Genomic DNA, 24,100 nt, shown 5'->3' with positions numbered 1-24,100 from the left:
TGCTATTCAAATTGATCCTGCAGTGAATTCCATTACTAAATCCAATCATCATCCCATAGGAAACGAGGACATATATTCAGTCCACTCGGGACAGCTTTATGTGCGTTTGATTAAACATCACAGTAATGTTTGTTTTTCTAATTTTGCACTGGCCCTTAAATCCTCAGCAGCAAAATGATCCTCTTTATATGTTTAATAAGCTCTTTATTTATGGGAGTCATGTGCACCTGTTGCCACCTGGCTCTCTGACAGATATCTGACACACGCACGTAAATCTGTTATTTGATATAGCACTAGTCTACTGTGCCTTAACACATGAATAGAATGCCTGCTGTTGATTTTTTCACTATTGAGGATACTTTATTCCCAATAAAGTGTCCACGAAGTGTATTTGTTTGAATCTGCACAGATAGTAAGTGTAACAAAAACTAACAAAAATCTAGCCAGGTGTGTGTGTGTGTGTGTGTGTGTGTTTTCATAGCTATTTAAATGTGTTTTTAAACGGGGAATTTTTAAAACTATGAAACTATAAACATAAAGTAGAAGTATACCTCCTCGGTGAGGGCGTACTCTTCCTTTAAATCCGCAGTGCTGTCAACCTGAGCTGTCGTACATTATTTTTGCGACGTCGTCCGATGATTTCTGGCAAATTCATCTCTGCTGGCGAAAAAATCAACGTCTGCCCTTAATAAAAATAACACAAGTAGCGCGCGTTCAAATGAAAAATAACAGTTAATAACGTGACACAGATAAAGGTTATTTTTATATGTCACAAGCATCTTTTTCAAGGTGGAAAAGGGCGCCGGAGGTTCCCGTGTAAGTATGCTCGATAGCTAGCTCGACAGATAGGAATGCTAAGCACAGCCTACTGTTGGGGCTACGATAGACATTTTTAATATGAACAAGTTATTTCACAAACTTATGTTTTTCTACCGTTACTATGTTCAATTTAAGGAACCAGTCTAGCCTTTTGCTAACCAACGTGTTGGACTATGTCAGCCTCTCGACAGTAAATTTAAATTTTTTCTTATTTCTGTAGTCCTCCATTGAAAGCAGACATTTGGAAACATCTACTTGTAGTTTGGATAACAATGAGCACCATTTTTTCAATATTATAGTTTACAGTCCAAACGGTAACAGAATCATAATCAACAGATGGAAAAAAATATTAATAGTTGAATCTATTACAAAAACAATTATTTGCACCCATAGTATGAATAACCTGTAATTGACGTAGTTGAGCCCGAAGCAGCCTCAGAAGTGTATATCACACTAGTATCCATTTGCATTAATCAGAAAAAGTAGCTCTCAGTTTAAAAGTATTCGATACTGACAGCCCTATTTCAAGTCTACTTCCCCCATTGAAATGAATGTAATTCCATTAATCCGGTCCAGACCCGGGGGGGACAGGAGCAGTCTTTGTTACATGTTCGTAATAAAGGAAATTGGCAATTGTATAATATAGATATTAAAACATAATCAAAGAGAATGTTAAGAAATAGACTGGTTTTAAGAAGTGTACTTAAGCCAAAAGCCACACACACATACTGTTTGCATTCATGCGATTGATAAATTATGGCCCAATTCATTGACTGCACTCGTGCATCTTGGCAACAGGCTCTCCCCGTTTTGCTTTTTAGCCACAGGTACATATTAAATTATAAATAATGTAAGTATTGTTGTAAAAAAAAAAAAAAAAATGTATATTGTGTTGGTAAACCTTGGCAGTGGCCGGCTGGATCTCGCTTGGTACCCGGAACCGTAATTTGTGTTGTGAAAGATCATGTAGTACAACGTGGCATTTTTGATTGGCCATTACATCTGTGAGGAAAACTAGTTGCCGACGTTCGGCCACCACAACATGGTCTCACTGTATGACAGTTCAGTCATGTTGCTCAATGTGCGGACGCCATGAGTCAAATTATTGCTTGTGACACAAAGCAAACAAATCAACCGGACGACAACTCGAGTCTAACTCAGAAAAACTCGGGGCAGTCGTTAGCCAAGGCACCAATGTCCCCTTTAAAGATATGATACACATTTTGTTTAATACATACTACCAAGTTAAATAACAAACTTATGTTTTCAGACTGTGGATTCTGCTAACAACAAGACATCGGTCACCACATGATGCAAACAGCGGCAGCCGCCCTGACAGGCAAGAAGACGTTGTACGACCGGGGGCTCCTGTAGCCCACCCATGCCCGTGATCCCCATCCCTCGGCGGGTGCGCAGCTTTCATGGCCCCCACACCACCTGCATGCACTCTGCGTGTGGCGCGGCGCACGCCACCAAGCTGGTGCGCAGTAAGTACAACAACTTTGAACTTTACGTGCGCTCGCGCTGCATCTACGGTTTCCTGCGCTTCCTGCTCTACTTCGGCTGCAGCCTGCTCACCGCCCTACTGTGGGTGGCACTGTCGGCACTCTTCTTCGCACAGTACGTTGGTGTGCGCGCCCTCCTGCGCCTGCAGTACAAACTGTCCGTCATTCTCTTCCTGCTCGGCCACCGGCGCCTAGACTTTGGCGCCATCAACGACCTGATCATCTACAGCATGCAGATCACCATGTTCATGGTGGGTGGACTCGGCTGGTGCTTCATGGTCTTTGTGGACATGTAGCCAGGATGAAGGCGAGGTGGCGTGAGCTCGCAGCGGACCTGTAATGTGCGTTCCTTTGGGAGCATCTGGGAATTTTCAGCATCACAAAGCTAGGTGTTTTTTTCTGTGAAGTGTTAAAGGTCCCGTATTTTGGCTATTGAGACCTCCGTAGAGTGACTCTCTAACATGGACTTAGTATAAAAGTGTCAATATCATTTCAAAAAATACCTTGGGTTTTGTCATATGAGTGTCCAGAAAAGGCCCCTCTGACAGCTACTTCTGTTTCGCCCAGTTTTGTATCTGCTTTGTCCATATTTGGCTAAGACCGCCCCCTTTCCTCTGATTGGTTGCCTCCGTGTAGAAGATCTATTTGTGCGAGCACATATATTTATGATAACAACACTGGCTCGGAAGCGGAAAGGGAATAAGCTTGAGAAATTCGAATGACCTGACTTCTGGCCTCTCGGCAGATGACAACGTCTGGAACTCAGGAATGCGTGGACGATTTTAATTCATATTTCACATGTTTACTGAGGCACCACAAAGACAATATTACATCCCAAATGCTAGAAAAAGTTGGTTTGGTAAAATATGTCCACTTTTAAAACGTACAAATCTGTCTTTCATGTGTTTGTGGGTTAAATGTTTTGGGGATTTTTTATAATTGTTCTCTAGGGGGGAGGGGGGTTATTGCATGGTGGACCGGGTCATTGCTCTCAAGGGCCGGAGTGGCCCACAGGCCTTAAATTGCCCACCCATGCTATCAGCACCCACTGAATGCCAAGAAGAAGAAAAAAAGATTTTATGTGCATTAAAACTCATTCTTTACTGGAATAAAAACGTCTAAGTCTCTGTCATTTGTGTGTTGTTCGGCTGTAATTAGAGTAGAACTAAGTACAAATGTGTCTACAAAGTACAATGCAACAAATGGGGGAATTTTGAGGTGAAACATTTACGATCTCTTGCTAGACTTCTGTCAGTGAGCATCAAAATATTTTTTTGTAATGACCACAGAACCGGGGATGGAGTGGAAAGCTTCTGGCTGGCTGTTCAGTACAATGTGCGCAACACATTTTTATTATATTACATTTAAATTGAAGCATAACATGTCTGGGCATCGAACCGAAACCACACTTCTACCTGTAAAACGCGACTTGGTGACAGTATCGCTCTGTATCAAATGGTGTGTAGGTTTACTTAAGTTTACTTCTACGCAGTGCTTAACTTTTGTTTACACTTGTATGACTTCAAAATACAAATGCCTGATGGTGACCAAATTTTCTTGAAAACAAACTTACTGCTAATATAAAGTATCAATTTCTAATTTACTTCGTGATCATCCACTTTTATGCATTTTTTGTTAAATATGAATGAAGGCCTACTTAATAGAAATATGCTTCTATATGTGTCTCCGGTCTGTTTAAAGATGTGAGCTTTACATGCTTTATCCTTCTCACATGTCACATGCTTTGAAAGCAAAGGCCATCTTTGAGCGGATGACTGCGTAAAAGATGCATGTGATTGATGTGTGCTGTGTCATCATGTGATGCATGTGAGCAATCAGCCGAAGGTACAGAAAGCACCATGTTAAAGACATTTCATGTCTTTAAAATGATGTGAAAAAGTATACAATGCCAGTTGTTGAATCAATGTTTTAATGACTGTACAGAAATTAAATGTACCCAATACATTTCCAAACTAGTGTTTGTCTGCTCAAATTGCCTGTAAAAGACAGCATTTGGTGCAAAGCCCCTTTCACGCCGTTACGATGTATTGCATTTAGACAAACAAAAACAACAGCTTTCATGTATTGTAGTATTTATCTGACACTGTCTGCCCAAATGTGGACATTTCAGCTCACTTATAACTTGAGAAAACACCGTGCAGTAAATAGCAAATGTTTTTGTTTTTTTTAGTTTGTGCTATTTACTGATTGATGTTCATGCTGTGGTTAAACAAATCACAAGTTACTATTTACTCAGTACATGGAGTAATTATTTCATTGTGTACTTTTTACACTTCAGTAATTTTTTTGGAGGACTACTTTTTCCTTTTACTTTAGTCACATTATTGTCAAGTAACAGTACTCTTACTTGAGTACAATTTTTGACTACTCTACCCACCTCTCGAGCGGACATCCTCTATTGCTACTCTTATGTTTAAGCAACATTTCTGCTCATCAGATCAGCCAGTGTCGTATTTGTTGCACTGGTCTTTTGTATTTTGGCGTTGAGGTGCTACAGGTCGTGGCCCTGGTTGCGGTCCCAGCGGAACCGCGAAGCACATGTAACATCTGCGACAAGAGTTGATCCGCTAGTACATCTTGTATTAATTAGGAAACACAGCTACAATTATCTAATTAGTTTACGGATATTAATGTTAAATGGATTAGGCGACAGAGCATTGTTAGGGATTATGTCACAACACAGAATGAACTAACGTCAAATTCAGAAATGGCCAATAAAAACAGAAAAATATTGTACTTAATATTTTCCTGGAGAATGCATTTGGGATTAGTCTTTGAAATTGGTAATAGTGAAACATGAAGTCAAACAGACTATTATTATTATCAATTATCAATTATTTTCCAGAATGAGAGTGCTTAAAGAGGAGGAAGCTATTCATGTGGCACAGCTTCAAGCAGGCATCAGGTGCAGGTGGAGATGGGCCTGGCTCAAATTGGAGGCCAGTACAAAAAAAGCAAATAAATGAGGCAAATTTAATTTGAATCCTAAATTTGAACATCAACACATACTTGAGCAGTTTAAATAAGTTTTTCTGCGTGAGTTTGTAATTTTTTGGGAGCCTTATTGTACTTCAGCCTTTCAGATTCCTTAATTTATGTTAAAATCAAAACAATTCTCTGCGGGGGCCCGGGGAACCCCCCTTCAATGTTTTTTTTTTCTTTTTTTGTCACCTTTTTCATGCCATTGGTGTTTGCATGTCTGCGTTTGGTATCGGAGCTGTAACTGAGGCAGGACAGCCTGTGAAAGCCACATTTGTCCTAAGGGGGACAAAGTTGACCTGACAATTTTCCACCTTCTGAGGTAACATCAAAACTTTGGAACAGGCACGATGTTCCTATATACAGCGGCTGAAAGAAGTATTACATTTTTCTCACTAAATATATTTCCAAAGGTGCTATTGACATGAACATTTCACCAGATGTTGGAAACAACCCAATTAATCCATAGATATGTAACCGTCCTCGTGCTGGTGCCTCTCTACACAGCTCTGCGTTGTGTTAGATGGTGGGTTGTGATGGGGTTAGTGCGGAGAGAAAGGGGCACGGTACACAGGTGTTCGGGATTGTGGTTCAGACCGAGGCAGTTTTATTCCTTCCAAACAAACGGAGAATCCTTTTCAGTTCAAAATAAAAAATAATTAACATAAAATGTTAAATAAAGTGTGACATGTAAAAAAATAGGCATTCAATATTTTGATTACATGTCAATTTCTAGAAGTCAATGATAAACACAAAATACAACATCCACAGGGTTCGGCCTCAAAACCCATTCATGCATATTAATACTTACCTAAATTGAACAATGAAATAAAGACATACTATGGATGGCTTGTAAAATTTGAACGGATGGTGTTAGCAGCAAAGCTCACCTTCCAAACAAACAGGAGAGAATGCCACAAGATGGCTACCTGCATCTACCTGCTACCCTACGGGAGCTTAAAAGTGTCAAAACAAAACACATTACTGAAGTTCTCACAAAGAATAATAAATAAACAGTGACACCTTTTGGCAGCTTCTACCCACCACCTTACACATACAAAGAAAGTAGAACAAATAAGATCAGAAATTAAGTTGTGTGTAATAATGTGAAATGACACAGGGAAAAAGTATTGAACACGCCAACAGATATTTATGTAATAGTTTGACAAATCCTTTGTTTGCAATGACAGCTTCAAGACCCGACCTGTATGGAGAAACTAGTTGCGTGCATTGCTCTTGTGTGATTTTGGCCCATTCCTCCACACAAGTAGTCTTCAAATCTTGAAGGTTCTGTGGGCTTCTTTTATGGACCTTGAGTTTCAGTTCTTTCCATAGATTTTCGATTGGATTCAAGTCAGGTGATTGGCTGGGGCATTGTAACAGCTTCATTTTTTTTTCTTTGAAAGTCATTTCGAGTTTCCTTGGCAGTATGTTTTGGATCATTATCCTGGTGAAATGTCCATCCTCATTTCATTTTTGTCATCCTCGTAGATTTTGTCAAGAATGCCTCGGTACATTTGCCCTTTCTTTAATAATGTGAAGTTTACCAGTACCATTTGCTGGAAATCAGACCCACACCATCATGTTCCCACCTCCGAATTTCACTGTTGGTATGGTGTTTTTAGGGTGATGTGCAGTGTCATTTCTCTTCCAAACGTGGTGTGCATTATGGCATTCAAACAGTTCAATTTTGCTCTCATCCGACCAGACTATATTCTCCCAGTATTTAACTGGCTTGTCCAAATGTTGTTCAGCAAACTTTAAGCGCACTTTGACATATTTTTTTATTATTATTTTATTTTATTTTTTCCTCCAGCAATGGGGTCTTGCGTGGTGAGCGTGCATACAGGCCATGGCAGTGGAGTGCATTACTCACCATTTTCCTTGTGACAACAGTACCTGCTAATTCCAGGTCTTTTTGAATTTCTGCCTGATGAACGTTACTGAGACCGCGTTCTTTCTGGCGTGTGTGAACGCTTTTTGAACGAAAGTTAAATTTCATTCATGACCTCCCGGTTTTGTAAGGGACTTCCAGGACAAAATTCGGCTGACACACTATATACGAACCTTGATATGATGGGTAAAAACGCCAGATTTGGCAACTCATTCAGTGCGGTAAGCACCGAGTGAGCGAGGTATGTTCAGTGACACTGCGTAAATGGGAGTGAGTGTGTTCTTTGGTACATAATTGTAAAAATTCATTCATTCATCTTCTGCACCGCTTATCCTCACTAGGGTCGCGGGCAATTGTAAATATTGATTAGGAAAAATATTATTTGTATTAGAATGCTTTCGTTTAAACACTGTACGGTCACATGCATATGCATTATAAGAATTGATAAGGATAGGTATTTTGTTAATTTAGTCAGCCAGAGGTGGCATGGTGGATGACTGGTTAGCACATTTGCCTCACAGTTCTGAGAACCAGGTTTCAAATCCTGGCCTCGCCTGTGTGGAGTTTGCATGTTCCCGTGCCTGTGTGGGTTTTCTCCAGGCAGTCCGGTTTCCTCCCACATCCCTGTTTTTGTTTTACAGTAATTCCTTATTTTAAAAAAGAACATTCAAGCAACAGGTGAATGGGTGGCAACAATGGAAAAATGAAATGCCAGTAGGACTATTTTGTGGGAAATATCCCATCAGCAATATATTTTTAAAAAAGAAGTATGAACTTGTTCATTTTTTTAATGTGAACTTAGTTCAAAATTTTGAATTATGAACTATGTATTGAACTGGTTCATTTTTGGAACGGTGAACTGAACTTTGAACTAGTTTGCATAGAAAATGAACTTTCCCAACACTGTCTGGAGCATTGCTGTATCAGGACCTGTATCCCGATTCTCACTAAAATCAACTTCCTTGGTGTCTTCTGATTCATTGTTTACTGTATCGGATTAAACAACAGAGCTAGTGTTGGCCAGTGACATTTGCACAGTTGTGTACATATAATGTCTTTATTTTATATTTAATAAAAGGCCGGCGGATCTGGTGAATGGATCTACTGTCCAGCTGTGTCATAAGAAACGCTCCAAATGGAGATGCACTTGCGGGTGAACCGTTCCGTCCACTGCTCTTCACGTCACCATTAGTGCCTCATGCAAATATTTCCCATGAAGGCGGTGTGAAAGGGGCTTCTGACTGACTTCTCACGTACACACACACACACTTCACAACCACCGGAGTTCCTGCCAAGCATAACAATGACAATGGCTGCATCCCAATCACCTTATATAGCCTCCCAGTCGGTTTACAGCGGGGCCATTTCATTCCTCTGAGGGTCAACCAAAATATTTTTTTTCTTTAATATCCACCCATCCATTTTGCATACTGCTTGTCCTTATATTTACGTGTGAATGTGTGTGCAAATGGTTGTTTGTTTATATGTGCCCTGTGATTGGCTGGCGACCAGTTCAGGGTGTACCCCACCTCGCCCGAAGATAGCTGGGATAGGCTCCAGCACACCCGCGACCCTAGTGAAGATAAGTGGTACGGAAAATAGATGGATGGATGGATGTTTATATACGTTATTTCAATATGTTAACTATTATTTCTGTTGATGGATAAAACATCTTTACATTAAAGTTGAATTGGATTGATGTACACACAGCACCCCATATTGACAGAAAAAAATGAAATTGTTGAAATGTTTGCAGATTTATTAAAAAAGAAAAACTGAAATGTCACACAGCCATAAGTATTCAGACACTTTGCTCAGTATTTAATAATATAGTAATACAGCCATGATTCTTGGGGAATGATGCAACAAGTTTTTCACACCTGGATTTGGGGATCCTCTGCCATTCTTGAGCCTCTCCAGTTCTGTCAGGTTTGATGGTGAACGTTGGTGGACAGCCATTTTCAGGTCTCTCCAGAGATGCTCAATATGGTTTAAGTCAGGCTCTGGCTGGGCCATTCAATAACAGTCACGGAGTTGTTCTGAGGCCACTCCTTCGTTATTTTAGCTGTGTGCTTAGGGTCATTGTCTTGTTGGAAGGTGAACCTTCGGCCCAGTCTGAGGTCCTGAGAGCTCTGGGGAAGGTTTTCATCCAGGATATCCCTTTACTCGGCCGCATTCATCTTTCTTTCAATTGCAACCGGTCGTCCTGTCCCTGTAGCTGAAAAACACCCCCACAGCATGATTCTGCCACCACCATGCTTCACTGTTGGGACTGTATTGGACAGGTGATGAGCAGTGCCTGGTTTTCTCCTCACATACTGCTGAGAATAAGGCCAAAAAGTTCTATCTTGGTCTCATCAGACCAGAGAATCTTTTTCTCACCATCTTGGAGTCCTTCAGGTGTTATTTTTTTTAGCAAACTCCATGCGGGCTTTCATCTGTCTGGCACTGAGGATAGCCTTCCGTCAGGCCACTCTGCCATAAAGCCCTGACTGGTGGAGGGCTGCAGTGATGGTTGACTTTCTAGAACTTTCGCCATCTCCCGACTGGATCTTTGGAGCTCAACCACAGTGATCTTTGGGTTCTTTTTTACCTCTTCTCCCCTGATTGCTCAGTTTGGCTGGACGGCCAGCTCTAGGAAGGATTCTGATCGTCCCAAACGTCTTCCATTTAAGGATTATGGAGGCTACTGTGCTCTTAGGAACTTTAAGTGCACCAGAATTTTTTTTGTAACCTTGGCCAGATCTGTGCCTTGCCGCAATTCTGTCTCTTCAGGCAGTTGCTTTGACCTCATGATTCTAATTTGCTCTGACATGCACTGTGAGCTGTAAGGTCTTATATAGACAGGTGTGTGGTTTTCCTTATCAAGTCCAATCGGTGTAATCAAACACATATGGACTCCAATGAAGGTGTAGAACCATCTCAAGGATGATCAGAAGAAATGGACAGCACCCGAGTTAAATGTGAGTGCCACAGCAAAGGGTCTGAATACTTATGATTGTGTGATATTTCAGTTTTTCTTTTTAATAAATCTGCAAAAATGTCAAAAATTCAGTTTTTTCTGTCAATATGGGGTTCTGTGTGTACATTAATGAGGAAAAAAATAACTTAAATGAATTTAGCAAATGGCTGCAATATAACAAAGAGTGACGCCGCCTTGATTCAAAACATCAGAAAATAGGCAAAATTTTGATCAGTTTTCCTCAGTCCAACTGATGCCCATGAAATTCTAGTTTTATTTAAAAACAAAAAGATAATTTGACTACTTTCATGGAGCACTAAGGACATCAAAGTATTTACACATGAGAGGCTGAAATCTGAGGATTTTGACTTTCTAAAATAATAAAATAAACAAAAGTTCAAAAACTTGTCATGTCTTTTCCATTCTTTTTTGTGTCCAATAGACGTGTTGGCAAGAACGATGTTTAACTGAATTTTTGTGGTCAGAGTTGCCAATGGACATTTATTTACAGTATCTGGCGACTTATGCTTTACTGTCTTTGTGTTTCCCTCAACCAGAGTTTTACAGTTTGGTTATTTTGTTCGTTGGCCACAATGGAGAGCAGCAAGGTGAATGCAAGAGGATGATCATTTGCTCATAAATGTTAGCTTACTCCTGAACAACTTGTCCCCCTACTTCTGAAATGATGGCTACGCCCCTGTTAGGCAGTCGCTAGCTAATCATGTCGTTTGCCATAATAAGCTTTGTGCGGACTGTACATGAATTCAACAACAGTGTTGGTGATCGTGAAGTCATGCCACATTCATTATCATTTCCTCTTTTTCCTGAAAAACAGAAGTTGACCTCTCAGGATAACTTGTGTTTCGTGCCATGTTGTAACTATTTCACTTTTTTTTTTTTTTTTTTTACCCTGCTAACACAGGAATGCTGTGTAAAGGTTAGTGAATACGGCTCACTGCTTCATGAAAGTTAGAAAATATGATTGTAAAGTAAAAGTGGCAGTACCAAAAGCTTATGTCATATATTTTCATGAATGTATATCATTGTTCCAAGTGAAAAGTTCAAATATTCTTAAATACAAAATAAAATCTAATTGACTTCAAACAAAAAAAATTGCATTCAATTAAATAAAATAAAGTTAAAAGTAAACAATAGAAACTATGTGTAAAGTAAAATGAAATTAAATACAAGTAAAATATAAGATGCAATTGGGATGTAATTAAATCATTCAAGTATTCTTAGTGTAAAATGAAAAATAAATCTAATTAAGATGCAATTTAAAATGTCCAATGTCATTGAAAGTTACAAAAAAATCGTTTTGATTGCTGATCAAAAGGTTGTGCAACCAAACATAAAGTTAAGGGTGCCATCATTTTTGTCAAGGCCTGTTTCATGAGTTTGTTTTTAAAAAGAATTCTGTTCAACCACAATTCAAATGTAATGTCTGATAGTCATTTGTTATGTTTCATTAAATTGTATTTATTATTACTTTTGTCAGATTCGAGTTATTTCTGTGACCACTGTGGGTTTTTCTTTTATCAGAGGGATACCAACAATTTTTACCACACGCACGCACACACACACGCACACACACTGCCAGGACCCCCTTGTGGACCCTCCTCCATACAGTTACTGTGCAATACTGTAGTTAAGACAGCAGCATCAGCAACACTTGCTGCACAATGAAAACGAGCAAGGATTCACTACACAGAGCACAACCTACACTTTTGGTTCGACAACACGATAAAAAGAAAAACCAACAGGTGAGTGAAACACACTGACAACTACTATTATGGGGAACCAAAAACCATCAAACACTACGATTGACACGTATTTACAGCATGTAAAACCGGCAAGTCTGCGTCCACTTCTCTTGTTGCGACAGTACGTACCGTAAATATTAAAATTGCACCGATGCAAAATGCAGAACTAATGCGTGTCTCGGTTCAATATTCTAGTGGAATCATTTAGTGCGTTTTGTTGTAAACCCCAGCGCAGAGTTGCCATCCACCTGGCAAAGAAGCAATCAGAACCGAACGAGAAAGGAAATACTTCTGTTCAAAAATTCTTGTTAGCGAACTTCATGAATTATGATAGCAGCCTTTTAGAGCAGTTGTTAATGTCAGTTTGAGTTGATTGCATGCTTCTAGCTAACATGAGTTAACCTTGCCGTAATACAAAAACAAGCAGTAGATGCACGGATGTCTAAAATTTGCAAATTTACAATGTGTGCGTGTGTGTGTACCTCAACAAATTCTAATAATAATTGATGTGTTACATGCACTTTTACTATTTGTCGTGATTTTAGGTTGTCTCCCCCCCACATCCATGTGAAAAAATGGAAACATGCCAAATATACCTCGGCTTTTCTATCGCCATCGTACCCATCAATATCATTTTGGATAGGAAAAAGTACACGTACGGAATTTTTGTGCTTCAATTTGAAATGCAGTGTATATAAAAAATCTGCACACCTATGTGCAAAAAGGTAGGATTTTGTGATTTAAAAAAATCACACTAAGTAATTTCAAACCTTTTTCCACCATTATTGTTAGTATACACTGAAATAATGTGGTAGGACAAGTGTGCACATCCTCTTAAAGCTAGGGATGTGGCTATGTTCTGAATGAATCAACCCTATTTAAACTCGTGTTAAATGGGATTCAGCACACACAATTGTCAGCATTTTAATTCATCCCAAATAAAGTTGAGCTGTTCTAGTAGGCTTTTCCTGACATGAGATTTATTTATTTTTTTGCTTTCTAACAGAAACCTGAAGGTTTTGTGCTAACCCCGAGTGCCATTTGGAACTGTTCATTATTGCATCCACCTTGTCTCAGGCCTTTTGGTCCAGCTTTTTTCTTTATTTTTAACGCATCCTGCCATCCAATCCTGTGCCCCTGGCTGCAGCGAGCCACGCCACCAGCAGTGGACGCTGCCGGTTTTGCCGAGAAAAAAAAGGAAAGAAAGAAAAAAAAAACCGGCGGCGCATGCGCAGAGGCTCGGCCGCGGCTGTCATCTGAGGACACGTGAGGTAACCACACATGTTCGCGTTGTTGTCGCGCACAAGGAATCCCTGTGCGGTGTCGTTTATTCGCCTTTTCACGAAAGCACCACGACACACTTGGCCCAAGCCCGCTTTTGCCGGTGCTAGTGAATGGGTTGAAAAGTGAAGTGAAGGGGGTCGCTCACCGGCTTCGTTTAAAGCCCCGGAGTGCACTGAGTTCGTGTGTCCGTAAAAAGGTGGACCGACGAAGACACTTCTCCCGAGTCCCGTCGCGTGAGCTAGCTTCCGTTTAAACCGAGTGACCCTCTTCCTAACTCCCCCAAAAGCAAAATGTCTGCGTCGTTAAAGCCAAGCGCCGTTAGTCAAAAGCGCCGTGATGTCAAGCTGCCCCGTCATCTGCTCGCATGAGCCGACTTCCACTTCCTGCGCAGGCGGGCAGGCAGCGGGCACTCGGAGGACGAGCGTGGCCGAGGTAGGTGCGCGACGGGCGCCCACGGAGGAGTCACAAGAGCCGATAGAGAGGACGGAAGGAAGGAGGAACCGGCGGGAGCTCCATTTTTCAACTTAACTTCTTTGGTCGTCGTCGCCGGCTGACAGTTCATGGACTAGCCACATATATTCGGGTAAATATATATTTAAATATGTACAGTATACACGGACTGTTTTATGTCTGTGACGCAAAGCTTGTGTCTCGTTTGAATGTGCTGACATATGACACTGCAGTGCTGCGTTCGAGTTTCAAAAGTCATTTCAAAATGGTTGCCCTATAGTTCCAGTATTTATGGTAAACTGTTGTCATACATTTAACCCCACCCGCCCACTAAAGTGGGGAAAGTGCCTCTTTAGAAAAAAATAAATATCAAAGTTGCGTCACGGTGAAGTCAAAACAAAACCCAAATCTCCACCCACAATGAAGCCTTTGTGGCGTGGTAGTCCTGCAATGCACTGGATATCTACTCCCCCCCCCCACTTTGTCCTACTGCAGTGAACACATCTCTTTGAATGGCTGCTTTTTTTGTGTGCTACTGTAACTGAACACGTGCATTTTGGGTGAGGGGGACTTTAAATGTCATTTTGTGGCAAGGTTCATCTTCCTCGAACCCTGAGGTCATAGAGAGAGCGTGTGTGTGTGTGTGTGTGTGTGTGTGTGGAGACATTCCCTCTACTGCGGAGACATTCCCGACAGGGACATTTTTTATTTTTTTTTTTTCAAGGAAAATGTCAGAATATTAGACTGTACGTGTGGCTTCATTTCCTCCCCTGTCCGTCCTTTTAAATCACCTCATTCTTATCAGTCAGACCAATGACAAGTTGTGCGATTGTTTATTTTATATGTGCCCTGCGATTGGCTGGCGACCAGTTCAGGGTGTACCCCACCTCTCGCCCAAAGATAGCTGGGATAGGCTCCAGCACACCCGCGACCCTAGTGTTTGTGTCTTGTGGTTCCATATAGTATAGTCACATGCCTGCCTTTACGTTTCATTGTGTTGTTTCTGACTGGCAGAAACAGAGTCTCAAGCACAGCCAAAAATCACAGTCGAGTGTAACCTTCTTTCAAGGCCAAACAATTCAAATGTGTATCGGGCGCACCTTGTTGGAATGTTGTCTTCAATTGGTTGTGGAATTAATGTAAAATATTGCTCGAAAAATAAAACTATGATACGAGCGACTTAATGCGGCGCTCTGAAAATATCAGGGAAAAAGTATATTCCTGTACGTTGGTCGAAACTGTTGACGCTATAAATTTTAATTGCAGAGGCAATGTTTTAAGTAACCTTAACTGTCTTGCAAGTGGAAATAGAATTGAACCACTTCTATTCATAAAACATAAAAACAATAAATGACGTCTAAACTTTAATGACAAAGGCGTAATACAAAAGTAATTTGTGTCGGATGTACTCCTTACTCAATAAAATGTTGAAAAAGGAAGCTTGGAGACATGTTGAATTAGATGAATTTTTCCTCCCTTTCAAAGAGGCAGTGCAAAATAGTTAATCTTTTGATACTCGCAACAACAAAAAGTGAAATAAAAGCTATAAAAAAGCCAAAGATAAAGCAAGAATGAATAAATTGACGTTCTCGGACGGTTGGAAGTCAGAATTTTTGTGTGAATTTAGCAGCATATTTTTTCCCCCCTCGGAACACCTCGTCACAGAAGTCTAAAAACCGTTATAACTGTAAAACATGAACAGAACAAAAGGCTATCTTTGACATTGAATTGGGTCATTTCCAATGTATTTTCCTCTTTTAACTTCAAAGCTGCTTCCAGAGTAGGTGTCGTAAAAATTCGATGCTTGCTGATCTGTGGTCTTTTCAAATCTAGTGACACAGAAGTGACAACAAAAATTCCCAAAAAGCCAAACAAAAGCAATAATGAATATTTTGAGGTTTGCTTATTTGAGGTCTCCTGGGATTTGCTGGTCTTGCGTGACATCACAGATGACAACACATTTCAATTTGCAAATTAATGAGTTGCGATTCATACAATATTTGTGGGCATTTGACTTGAGAGTTTTAACTGTTGTTTTTGGTTATCAAATCTCATAATTATTTTGTTTGTGTTTAAATGTCTATTACAATCATCCTTATGCTGTACTTGTATTTCACCCACATTTATGACTAGTGGATTCATGTATTTGCAGATTTTTTTTTTGTGGAACCTATCCTCTGTTATTTGCTGAAAAACTGATTTACTTGTTTTTGTGGCACCATCTTGTGGCATTTTGGTGCCAAGAAACGAGGTTGAAGTGAGTTAAGGAGCTTCAGTTAGAACAAAATAGTGCTCTGGCACCATCTTGGTGCCTTGCAACCATGCTTGTGAGTTGAAGAGCTTTATTTAGACAAAGGTAGTGCTTCGCCACCATCTTATGGCATCTATAACCAATTGTAAACTTTTTTCAAGGGCAGTCAATTGCTCACCTATTTTATCTATTCACAGCCAGACTCTGGAGGAACATAGTATTTCTGTATTTTGGGGGGAATTTAGGATCTTTGTTTTAATTGTATTGTAATTTCATCTAGTGTTTAACGAAGATTTTACTCAATTGAGGTGTTGACATAAAAAAAATAATTAGAAATATTTGTAATTGACAAAACATTTTAAAATGTTTAATTTGTACCTATTTTTTTATTATTTTGTTAAATTAAATGATTTTCTTCACAAAAAAATGACATGAAGACAACATCATTGGCAGCGGTAACAAATATGCTAAAATATAATGATCATAACAAAATGAAAACAGGATTTCTCATGCGGATTGCGTAAGGTACTCTGAAAATGGAATATTGCATGTGTAATATTTATGAAGCCCTTTGACACGTTTAGGTGCCGTAGGAATTCTGACTTGGAATGGTCCAGAGAAAGTTATTTTTTAAATTTTTTTTATTTTTTTTTTAAATTCCGTGTGGTGGACGACATGGAACGTTATATAATGAGGACACACAGTTGTCTTTTATGTTTATGATTAACACAGACACACACGCGCGCGCGCATAACTTGATGTGGTTTCTAGTCTCCTTTTTTGCTAAACCTTTCATTGGCTTGGCGCTCCTCCAGAGGGTCGTGACGGCTCTCGGCAGCTGTATTTGTGTGTGTGTGCGCGGGCGTGTGCATGCGTGCTAGCCGTGTCCCGGGATGCCCTTCCTCCATAGGCCTCACACTATACAGCATTCCACGAGGGGGCCGGGGAGAGGAGGAGGGTAGAAGGGGGGAGTGTCAAGGAGAGAGAACGGCAGCACTTTTCAATCCCATTTGGGGCTTGAAAATGTTGGTGAGAAGCACAGGAAAAAAACAATTTGAAAAAAATTCCAGATGGACTAGTCTCCCTGGTAACACAAAGTAATGTTCCTTAGATTTTTTTCAAATTGATTGTTGTTGGTTTTTTTTGTTGGTGGGGGGGGGGGGGGGGGGGGGGGGGGTAGTTTTTGACTTATTCAAGCATTCCATGGCATTGTTCCACTGCACCAAATGCCTCATGTACGCACGCCCCCATGCTTTGTTTTTACATCAGTGGGTGCGAAACCTGCAGACAGTGGGCTACATGACACCTGCCATGCATTTGTAATCACGGATGTTGATTTTGTTTTTGTACTGAGGCGCCAGGAGTCAGGACAGAGATGCGCGTACAGTGAACCCTCACTATTCATGGGGATGAGGGACCAATACAAATAGTAGCAATTAATGAACAGGAGACACCCGCCCTAAAAATGTTTAGAATCGCCTATATTAACAGTTTACACTGTAAATGTAGCTGTGTAATCTCCAAAAAGTTTAACATTTAAACACATCTTACATTACCCTTGAAAATAAAAGACTTATAGAGGATGTAATTAAAAAAACAAAGAGAGAGAGAAATCTCTTACTCCGTAACAACCCAGGCTAAATTTAGCTCCTCCCAGACATACTTGTCTCTCAGTTGAAATGTATCAATTCGACATACTTTGTTGAACCAAGTACTGTACAGTAGGCCTGGGCATTGTTAAAAACCTCACGATTTGATTCAATTTCAATTCTTAGGTTGCATCTCAATTCAATATTGATTCTTTAGGGTTGAAATTCGATTCAATTTGATATTGATTTAAATATTCCGATATCAATTCAGTAAGGAGTAAAAATGCACACAAAATGACAAGTTTGAAATATTTATTTTTGATATGTAAAAATTGCATACAAATGGCAAAAAATTTTGTACGCAATAACATCTGAATTAAAAAATTGCATATACCTAATTTGTATACAGGAGTACAAAAGTAAAAAAATATTGCAGTTTTGTATAAACACTGAAAAGGCAAAGTGTGTGTAAACTTAAATTATTTCCTCTGAGAAATTGTATTTTAAAAATGCACAATAATAACTTATGTCTTCATTTGGGGTACAAAGGTTTAAACATGATGACAGCACTATATTGAAAAAGTAAAGTGCATGTATACTTAAGCAATATTTCTTTACATGTTAGGGTTATTATTATTTGGAGGGGGAATTAAGTGATACCTAATTAAGTAGCATGTTTTCGGCATTGCGAGACAAGCCAGTACAGGTACTTTCTTCGTCAAACCACATGAATGTACTGCGTCTGTCAACAGGTTTGCTGTATTGCTCCCTTCCTGTGTGGCTTCTGTATAGGGGGCTCGACTCTGCAGAACATTTGACACGAATTCCCACTCGTTAGAAATGAAATGAGAAGTTATAGTTACATACGTAGGGGTCAGTCGCTCTTTCTGTAGACTTCAGTCACTCCAAAACCGCCGTCTTAACTCCGTTTACAGTTCTGGGACAGCGACTTCCGGCGTGTTTTCGTGTTAGAATTGCATATTATGGTTGGAGGTCTTTTGGGCATTTCTGTGTTCCAGATTTACAGGGGATCCCAAAATGACCCCAAATGTCAAATTTAAAAGTAGAAGTCGCTCACTTCACGCTGCTGCAGCAGCCGCTGTTTGCTTGAGTAGCCATTGTCTTTGGCTCCCGTCCATACAAGGCGAACCACAACAGTGCCTTACAGTGGCGAGGAGTTGAATCGATTTAGCAGATTTTCAGAATCGGTATTGAATTGGGATAATAAAAATAGCAATGCATTGATGAATCGATATTTTTACCCCCCCCCCCCCTACTATAGAGTACTAGTTTCCTATTTAAATGAGGCTTTTCAGCCACCTTGTGACATCTTGGTACGTTTCAGAAGGCGCACTAAAAGTGAGAATAGGTGAATTTGAAAGTAGTAAACTGCTGTTTTGCGGGGATTACTGTATAGTGCTTTTCAATTATCCATTTTTTTTATTTTTAGTGAAACATACTCTCATTTTCCCAAATACATATATCGCTATTTTTAGTCAGGCACTTACTGTACCTCACACTGAGCAGTTAGTCCTTATCATCTGATCAATTGTTAACTTCCACCACGGCCAATAGTGATCCAGACATTTCTCTGCATCGTCTTGAGATGTTCATCACCCTGCTTTCTCTGGCTTCAAAGCCACAAGAAACCTTGCCTGCCTTTCGGACCTCTACTGGAATGTTTCAACGCGCTGCTGTTCGCTGTCAAGCCGTGCAGCTATCGGCTGGTGGCCAACTCTAGCTACTCCTCTGCTAACATGGCGCCTTAAAAGGAACAGGATGTTTGGGCGCCATCTTAGCGCATTTGAGAGAGAGCACAAAAACATGTTAATAGGTGTTTTTCAGCGAATAGTATTAGTTATGTGCTACAGAAAAAATTGCAAGTAGGTGAGCCTTCGCTGCACCACTTTCTGACATTGCAATACATTCTCTTTCTGGTTGTATGATGAGCATTGCAGCTCTTTAGCATTGACGGGTACTTTTCAAAAAGCCCAAAAGCAAAACACACACATATCGATTGCCGCAGCACATTTTCTTTATTAACTTAATGTGGGCCTTGTTGATTTATGTGTGTGTTTACCCATCAGTCATTTTCCCTTCCTGAGACGCAGCGCTGACTCACTTTGGATGGCATACGTCACGCTCTCATACAATGGTCTTGTATTTCCTTGCCATGTGTGTTTGTGTGTGTGTTGTTGCCAGCCTAAGGTGTGTGCATGCGTGCATGTATGTGTGTGTTGGGGCTTGTCGCTGGTTGTGAGTCAACTGCGAAGTCTTCCTACCCATCTTTGTTTTCAGTCAGCGTCACAGTGTACAGTATAGATATGAATCCACAGTGTAGGTGTCTGCTGAAATGTGTTTCCACTGCATACATCTATTCTTTTCAGGTGCCCAAGGGGTTTTGTAACAATGGCATCTCATTATATTGTACAAATGTACCCAATAAAGCCACCCGTGAGTCGGTTTAACTAAAATGTTGTTGGCTCAGTGTGGTAACAAATGATGCCAATGATTTCTGAGGGAAATTACCTTAAAGTGTTTAAAATATATACTTGTTACCTTGGATTTTTTTCTCACAATTTAAAACAGTTCCCATGTGTCTGTTGCACCATTTTGTCAAACTATTCCATGGATGAATTTTTTCCCTTTTTTAAAAAAGGGGGCAAACCTGTTTGTATTATTATAGGAAAAGCTAGGGAGTTGGTTGACATGATGATTAAAAGAAAGGTAGATATATTGTTTGTCCACTTGAGCACTTAGAAAGGCAGTAAGGCTGTAAGCTTAGGGGCAGGGTTCAAATTATTTTACCATGGTATAGATGGGAAAATAAATTTTGTTCTTTTAAAGGAAGAGTCAAGCCCAGTACACACACAATGATAATCGGGCTGTTTTTGTTCCTATTCTGCCTCCTCCCTACCAAGCACGTCCAACGCCAGATAATCGTATGTCATATAAGATTATCCTATAAGATTGTCCTTTGGCCTGAGGGGTTTTAAGAGTGGATTTGTCCAGATTTTAGGGTCCTGACTGTTGTTTGTGCATATGCACCAAACAGCAGTTCAGAGTACCCACCCTTTTCCTTGGAGGGGGATGCTGAAGAGTGCTCCCGCTGGGGACTCCATCGTTCTGCTGGGGGACTTCAATGCTCATGTGACAGTGAGACCTGGAAGGGCGTGATTGGGAGGAACGGCCCCCACGATCAGAACCCGAGTGGTGTTCTGATATTGGACTTCTTTGCTTATCACGGATTGTCCATAACGAACACCATGTTCAAGCACAAGGGTGTCCATACGTGCACTTGGCACCAGGACACCCGAGTTTGCAGTTCGATGATCGACTTTGTGGTCGTGTCATTGGACTTGCGGCCGCATGTCTTGGACACTCGGGTGAAGAGAGGCGCGGAGCTGTCAACTGATCACCAACTGGTGGTGAGTTGGTTCCGACGGTGGGGGAAGATGCCGGTCCGACCTGGCAGGCCCAAACTTATCGTGAGGGTCTGCTGGGAACGTCTGGATGAATCCCCTGTCAGAAGGAGTTTCAACTCCCACGTCCCGGGAGAAACGGGAGACAGCCGACCAGCACTGTGGTCGGTGCCTGTCGTGGCGGCAATCCCAGAACCCGTTGGTGGACACCAGGGGTGAGGGATGCCGTCAAGCTGAAGAAGACATCCTATCAGGCCTTTTTGGCCTGTGGGACTCCTGAGGCAGCTGACACGCCTTCCCATGAGGAAGCAGAGTCTGGGGTCTGTGAGGCGGGCTCTCCTATCTCTGGGGTTGAGGTCACCAAGGTGGTTAAAAAGCTCATCAATGGCAAGGCCCCGGGGTGGATGAGATTCGGCCGGAGTTCCTAAAGGTTCTGGATGTTGTAGGGCTGTCCTGGTTGACACGCTTCTGCAACATCGGGGACAGTGCGTCTGGATTGGCAGACTGGGGGGGACCGGAGGGTGTGTTCCAACTACAGGGGGTTCACACTCCTCAGTCTCCCTGGTAAGGTCTATTCAGGGGTGCTGGAGAGGAATCTCGGATTCAGGAGGAGCAGTGAGGTTTTCGTCCTGGCCGTGGAACCGTGGACCAGCTCTTCCCCCTCAGCAAGATCCTTGAGAGTGCATGGGAGTTTGCCCAACCAGTCTACATGTGTTTTGTGGACTTGGAGAAGGCGTTCGACCGTGTCCCTCGGGGAGTCCTGTGACTCCTAGCCGCAACCATGGCGTAGAGGGGGTCCGGTTTGGTGGCCTTAGTATTGCATCTCTACTTTTTGAAGATGTGGTTTTGTTGGCTTCATCAAGCCATGATGTCCAACTCTCACTGGAGCGGTTCGCAGCCGAGTATGAAGCGGCCAGGATGAAAATTAGCACATCCAAATCTGAGACCATGGTCATCAGTCGGAAAAGGGTGGAGTGCCCTCTCCAGGTATTGGATGAGATCGTGCACCGAGTGGAGGAGTTCAAACATCTTGGGGTCTTGTTCACGAGTGAGGGAAAAATGTAACGGGAGATCGACAGGCGGATCGGGACAGCGTCTGCAGCGATGCGGACTTTGTATCGGTCCGTTGTGGTGAAGAAGGAGCTAAGCCGAAAGGCGAAGTTCTCTATTTAACGGTCGATCTACGTTTCTACCCTCACCTCTGGTCACGAGCTGGGGGTCGTGACAGAAAGAACAAGATCCTGGATACCAGTGCCTGAAATTACTTTCCTTGGCAAGGTGTCCAGGCTCTCCCATAGAGAGAGGGTGAGAAGCTCGGTCATCCGCGAGGGGCTCAAAGGAGCCAGATGAGGTGGCTGGGGCATCTGTTTCAGATGCCTCCTGGATGCTTCCCTGGTGAGGTGTTCCGGGCATGTCCCACCAAGAGGAGACCCCGGGGATGCCCCAGGACACGCTGGAGAGACTACGTCGCTCGGCTTGGCTGGGAAAGCCTTGGGATCCCCTCGGAAGATATGGAGGAAGTGGCTGGGGAGAGGGACGTTCCCTGCTAAATGTACTGCTCCCGCGACCCGACCTCGAATAAGCGGAAGAAATTGGATGGATGGAAACCGGTTGGGGCAGACAATCTTAAATAATGAATGCGTTCAATCTTTCTGACCAAAACTCTTCATGTGTGTGGGGAAAGCCGACGTCTCCTAAGTCATGATGCAGAGAATTGTGTCGTGAAACAGAATGTAGCCAACCAAAGAAGAACACGTCTTAGCCGATGTGTTTTTTTTGTATAAAAGTGGGTTCCCCAGAAGTCTTTTTATTTACCTGCACCACTTCCGCCTCCATTCCCTTCGGCATCACTCTGCAAAGATCAGCACATACCTGGAAGTGTCTGCCTGTCTACGTTTTTGTGAGATCACGTGAGATTTCGAGATCGGTGGTGGAAAAAAATCTTTGCGCGTGTCGTGCTGTGTGTTGAGATTATCGGAGCACACCACACACATACGACCAAGAATGCTTGTAATATTTTTTATTATTGTTTTAAATATTTATGTCTGGGGTCTGTCACAATTTTGATTTGAAAAATTGTGTACCAGACCTTAATTAATAATGACCTGATGGTGAAAAAGAACGTCGGATCGAGTGATGAGGCTGAAACTTAAAATTGATGGTGTTATGTTTATTGTAAATACTGTAGTGGCTATGCCCCACAGGTAACGTGAAGTAGAGGGGAGAGAAATTCTGGAAGGAGCTAGACGAACTAGTTCAGAGCAGCCCAGACAGCGAGGGAGTTGTGATTGGTACAGATTGTAGTGGATGTTGGTGAAGGAAACAGGTAATGAAGAATTGATGGGTAAGTTTGTTATCCAGGAAAGGAACTTGGAGTGACAGATGGTAGTGGACTTTGCTCAATGGAGGAAAATGGCTGTAGCGAACACTTTCTTCCAGAAGAGGCAGGAGCAAAGGGTGAGTTACAAAAGCAGAGGTAGAAGCACACAGGTGGATTACATCTTGTGCAGACGATGTAGGAGGTTACTGAGTAGGGCTGTAACGATACACCAAGATCACGATTCGATATGTGTCACGATTTCTGTCCCACAGTTTGATACGAGATTTTTTAAATTCATTTTTTATAAAAATATCTAAAAACAAACTTTTCTCTAACAAAATAGCAACTGTTGAAAAAATACTTAGAACTAAACCGCACTCTGTAGATTAAATTTAGGAAACAAACTTGGTGTCTGTGCCCTAAACTGCAAAAATGTAAACATTGAGGTAACAGATGCTGCAAATAAATCATAACATTAAATAACAAAATTAAAAACAAAACTTTTGTCTTCCTGTCTCACTGTGCCCAGTTGTGACACCTGTTACACACCCAGCACTCTCTGTATAGCCAGGTAAACAGTGTACAGGAAGCATCTCACGTCCAGCCACTTCCACAACATTATCAATGTTTTTAGCATTGTCCGTGGTGAAGAACGACAACGAACAAGCCACGTTTAGTATTTCGAGAGCGGTCTGATATTTCTGCCAAACGCTCTGCTGCGTGGCGCTCGTACACAACGCATATGTTCGGTGGATGGGGTTCGCCATTTACCAATTGTCCGTGATAAAGTGTACGTAGTTACGGTCATGTCGCTTTGTGTGGCACTGGAAGTCCAACCGTC

The 24,100-nt window shown here is 41.5% G+C and overlaps 2 protein-coding genes across 4 annotated transcripts in view; both read left to right on the top strand.

Annotated features, from left to right (window-relative positions):
• The first annotated feature begins 605 nt into the window (after nt 1–605).
• On the top strand, nt 606–3,439 carry LOC133490137 (transmembrane protein 250). The gene is made up of 2 exons (XM_061799796.1): nt 606–816; nt 2,090–3,439. Exon 2 carries the CDS (start codon nt 2,201–2,203, stop codon nt 2,618–2,620), a length of 420 nt encoding a protein of 139 aa, XP_061655780.1. The 5' UTR covers nt 606–816; nt 2,090–2,200; the 3' UTR covers nt 2,621–3,439.
• A 9,566-nt stretch (nt 3,440–13,005) lies between these two features.
• LOC133490011 (nucleus accumbens-associated protein 2) overlaps nt 13,006–24,100 on the top strand; it is a 91,532-nt gene continuing 80,437 nt past the window's right edge. Inside the window, exons 1-2 of one of the 3 annotated variants that reach the window (XM_061799468.1) lie at nt 13,006–13,214; nt 13,619–13,810. The gene's annotated coding sequence lies outside the window, so the exon portion shown is untranslated. The other 2 variants (XM_061799470.1, XM_061799467.1) reach the window with 2 other exon arrangements.

This window comes from Phyllopteryx taeniolatus, chromosome 15 (assembly GCF_024500385.1).
Source record: "Phyllopteryx taeniolatus isolate TA_2022b chromosome 15, UOR_Ptae_1.2, whole genome shotgun sequence".
NCBI classification, from domain to species: Eukaryota; Metazoa; Chordata; class Actinopteri; order Syngnathiformes; family Syngnathidae; genus Phyllopteryx; species Phyllopteryx taeniolatus.
Note: the sequence above shows the minus strand (reverse complement) of the source record. Positions and strands in the feature narration are given on the sequence as shown.

Coding starts and splice junctions, on each gene's coding strand:
- LOC133490137 (XM_061799796.1), top strand. CDS start 2,201: ATGCCCGTGATCCCCATCCCTCGGCGGGTGCGCAGCTTTCATGGCCCC.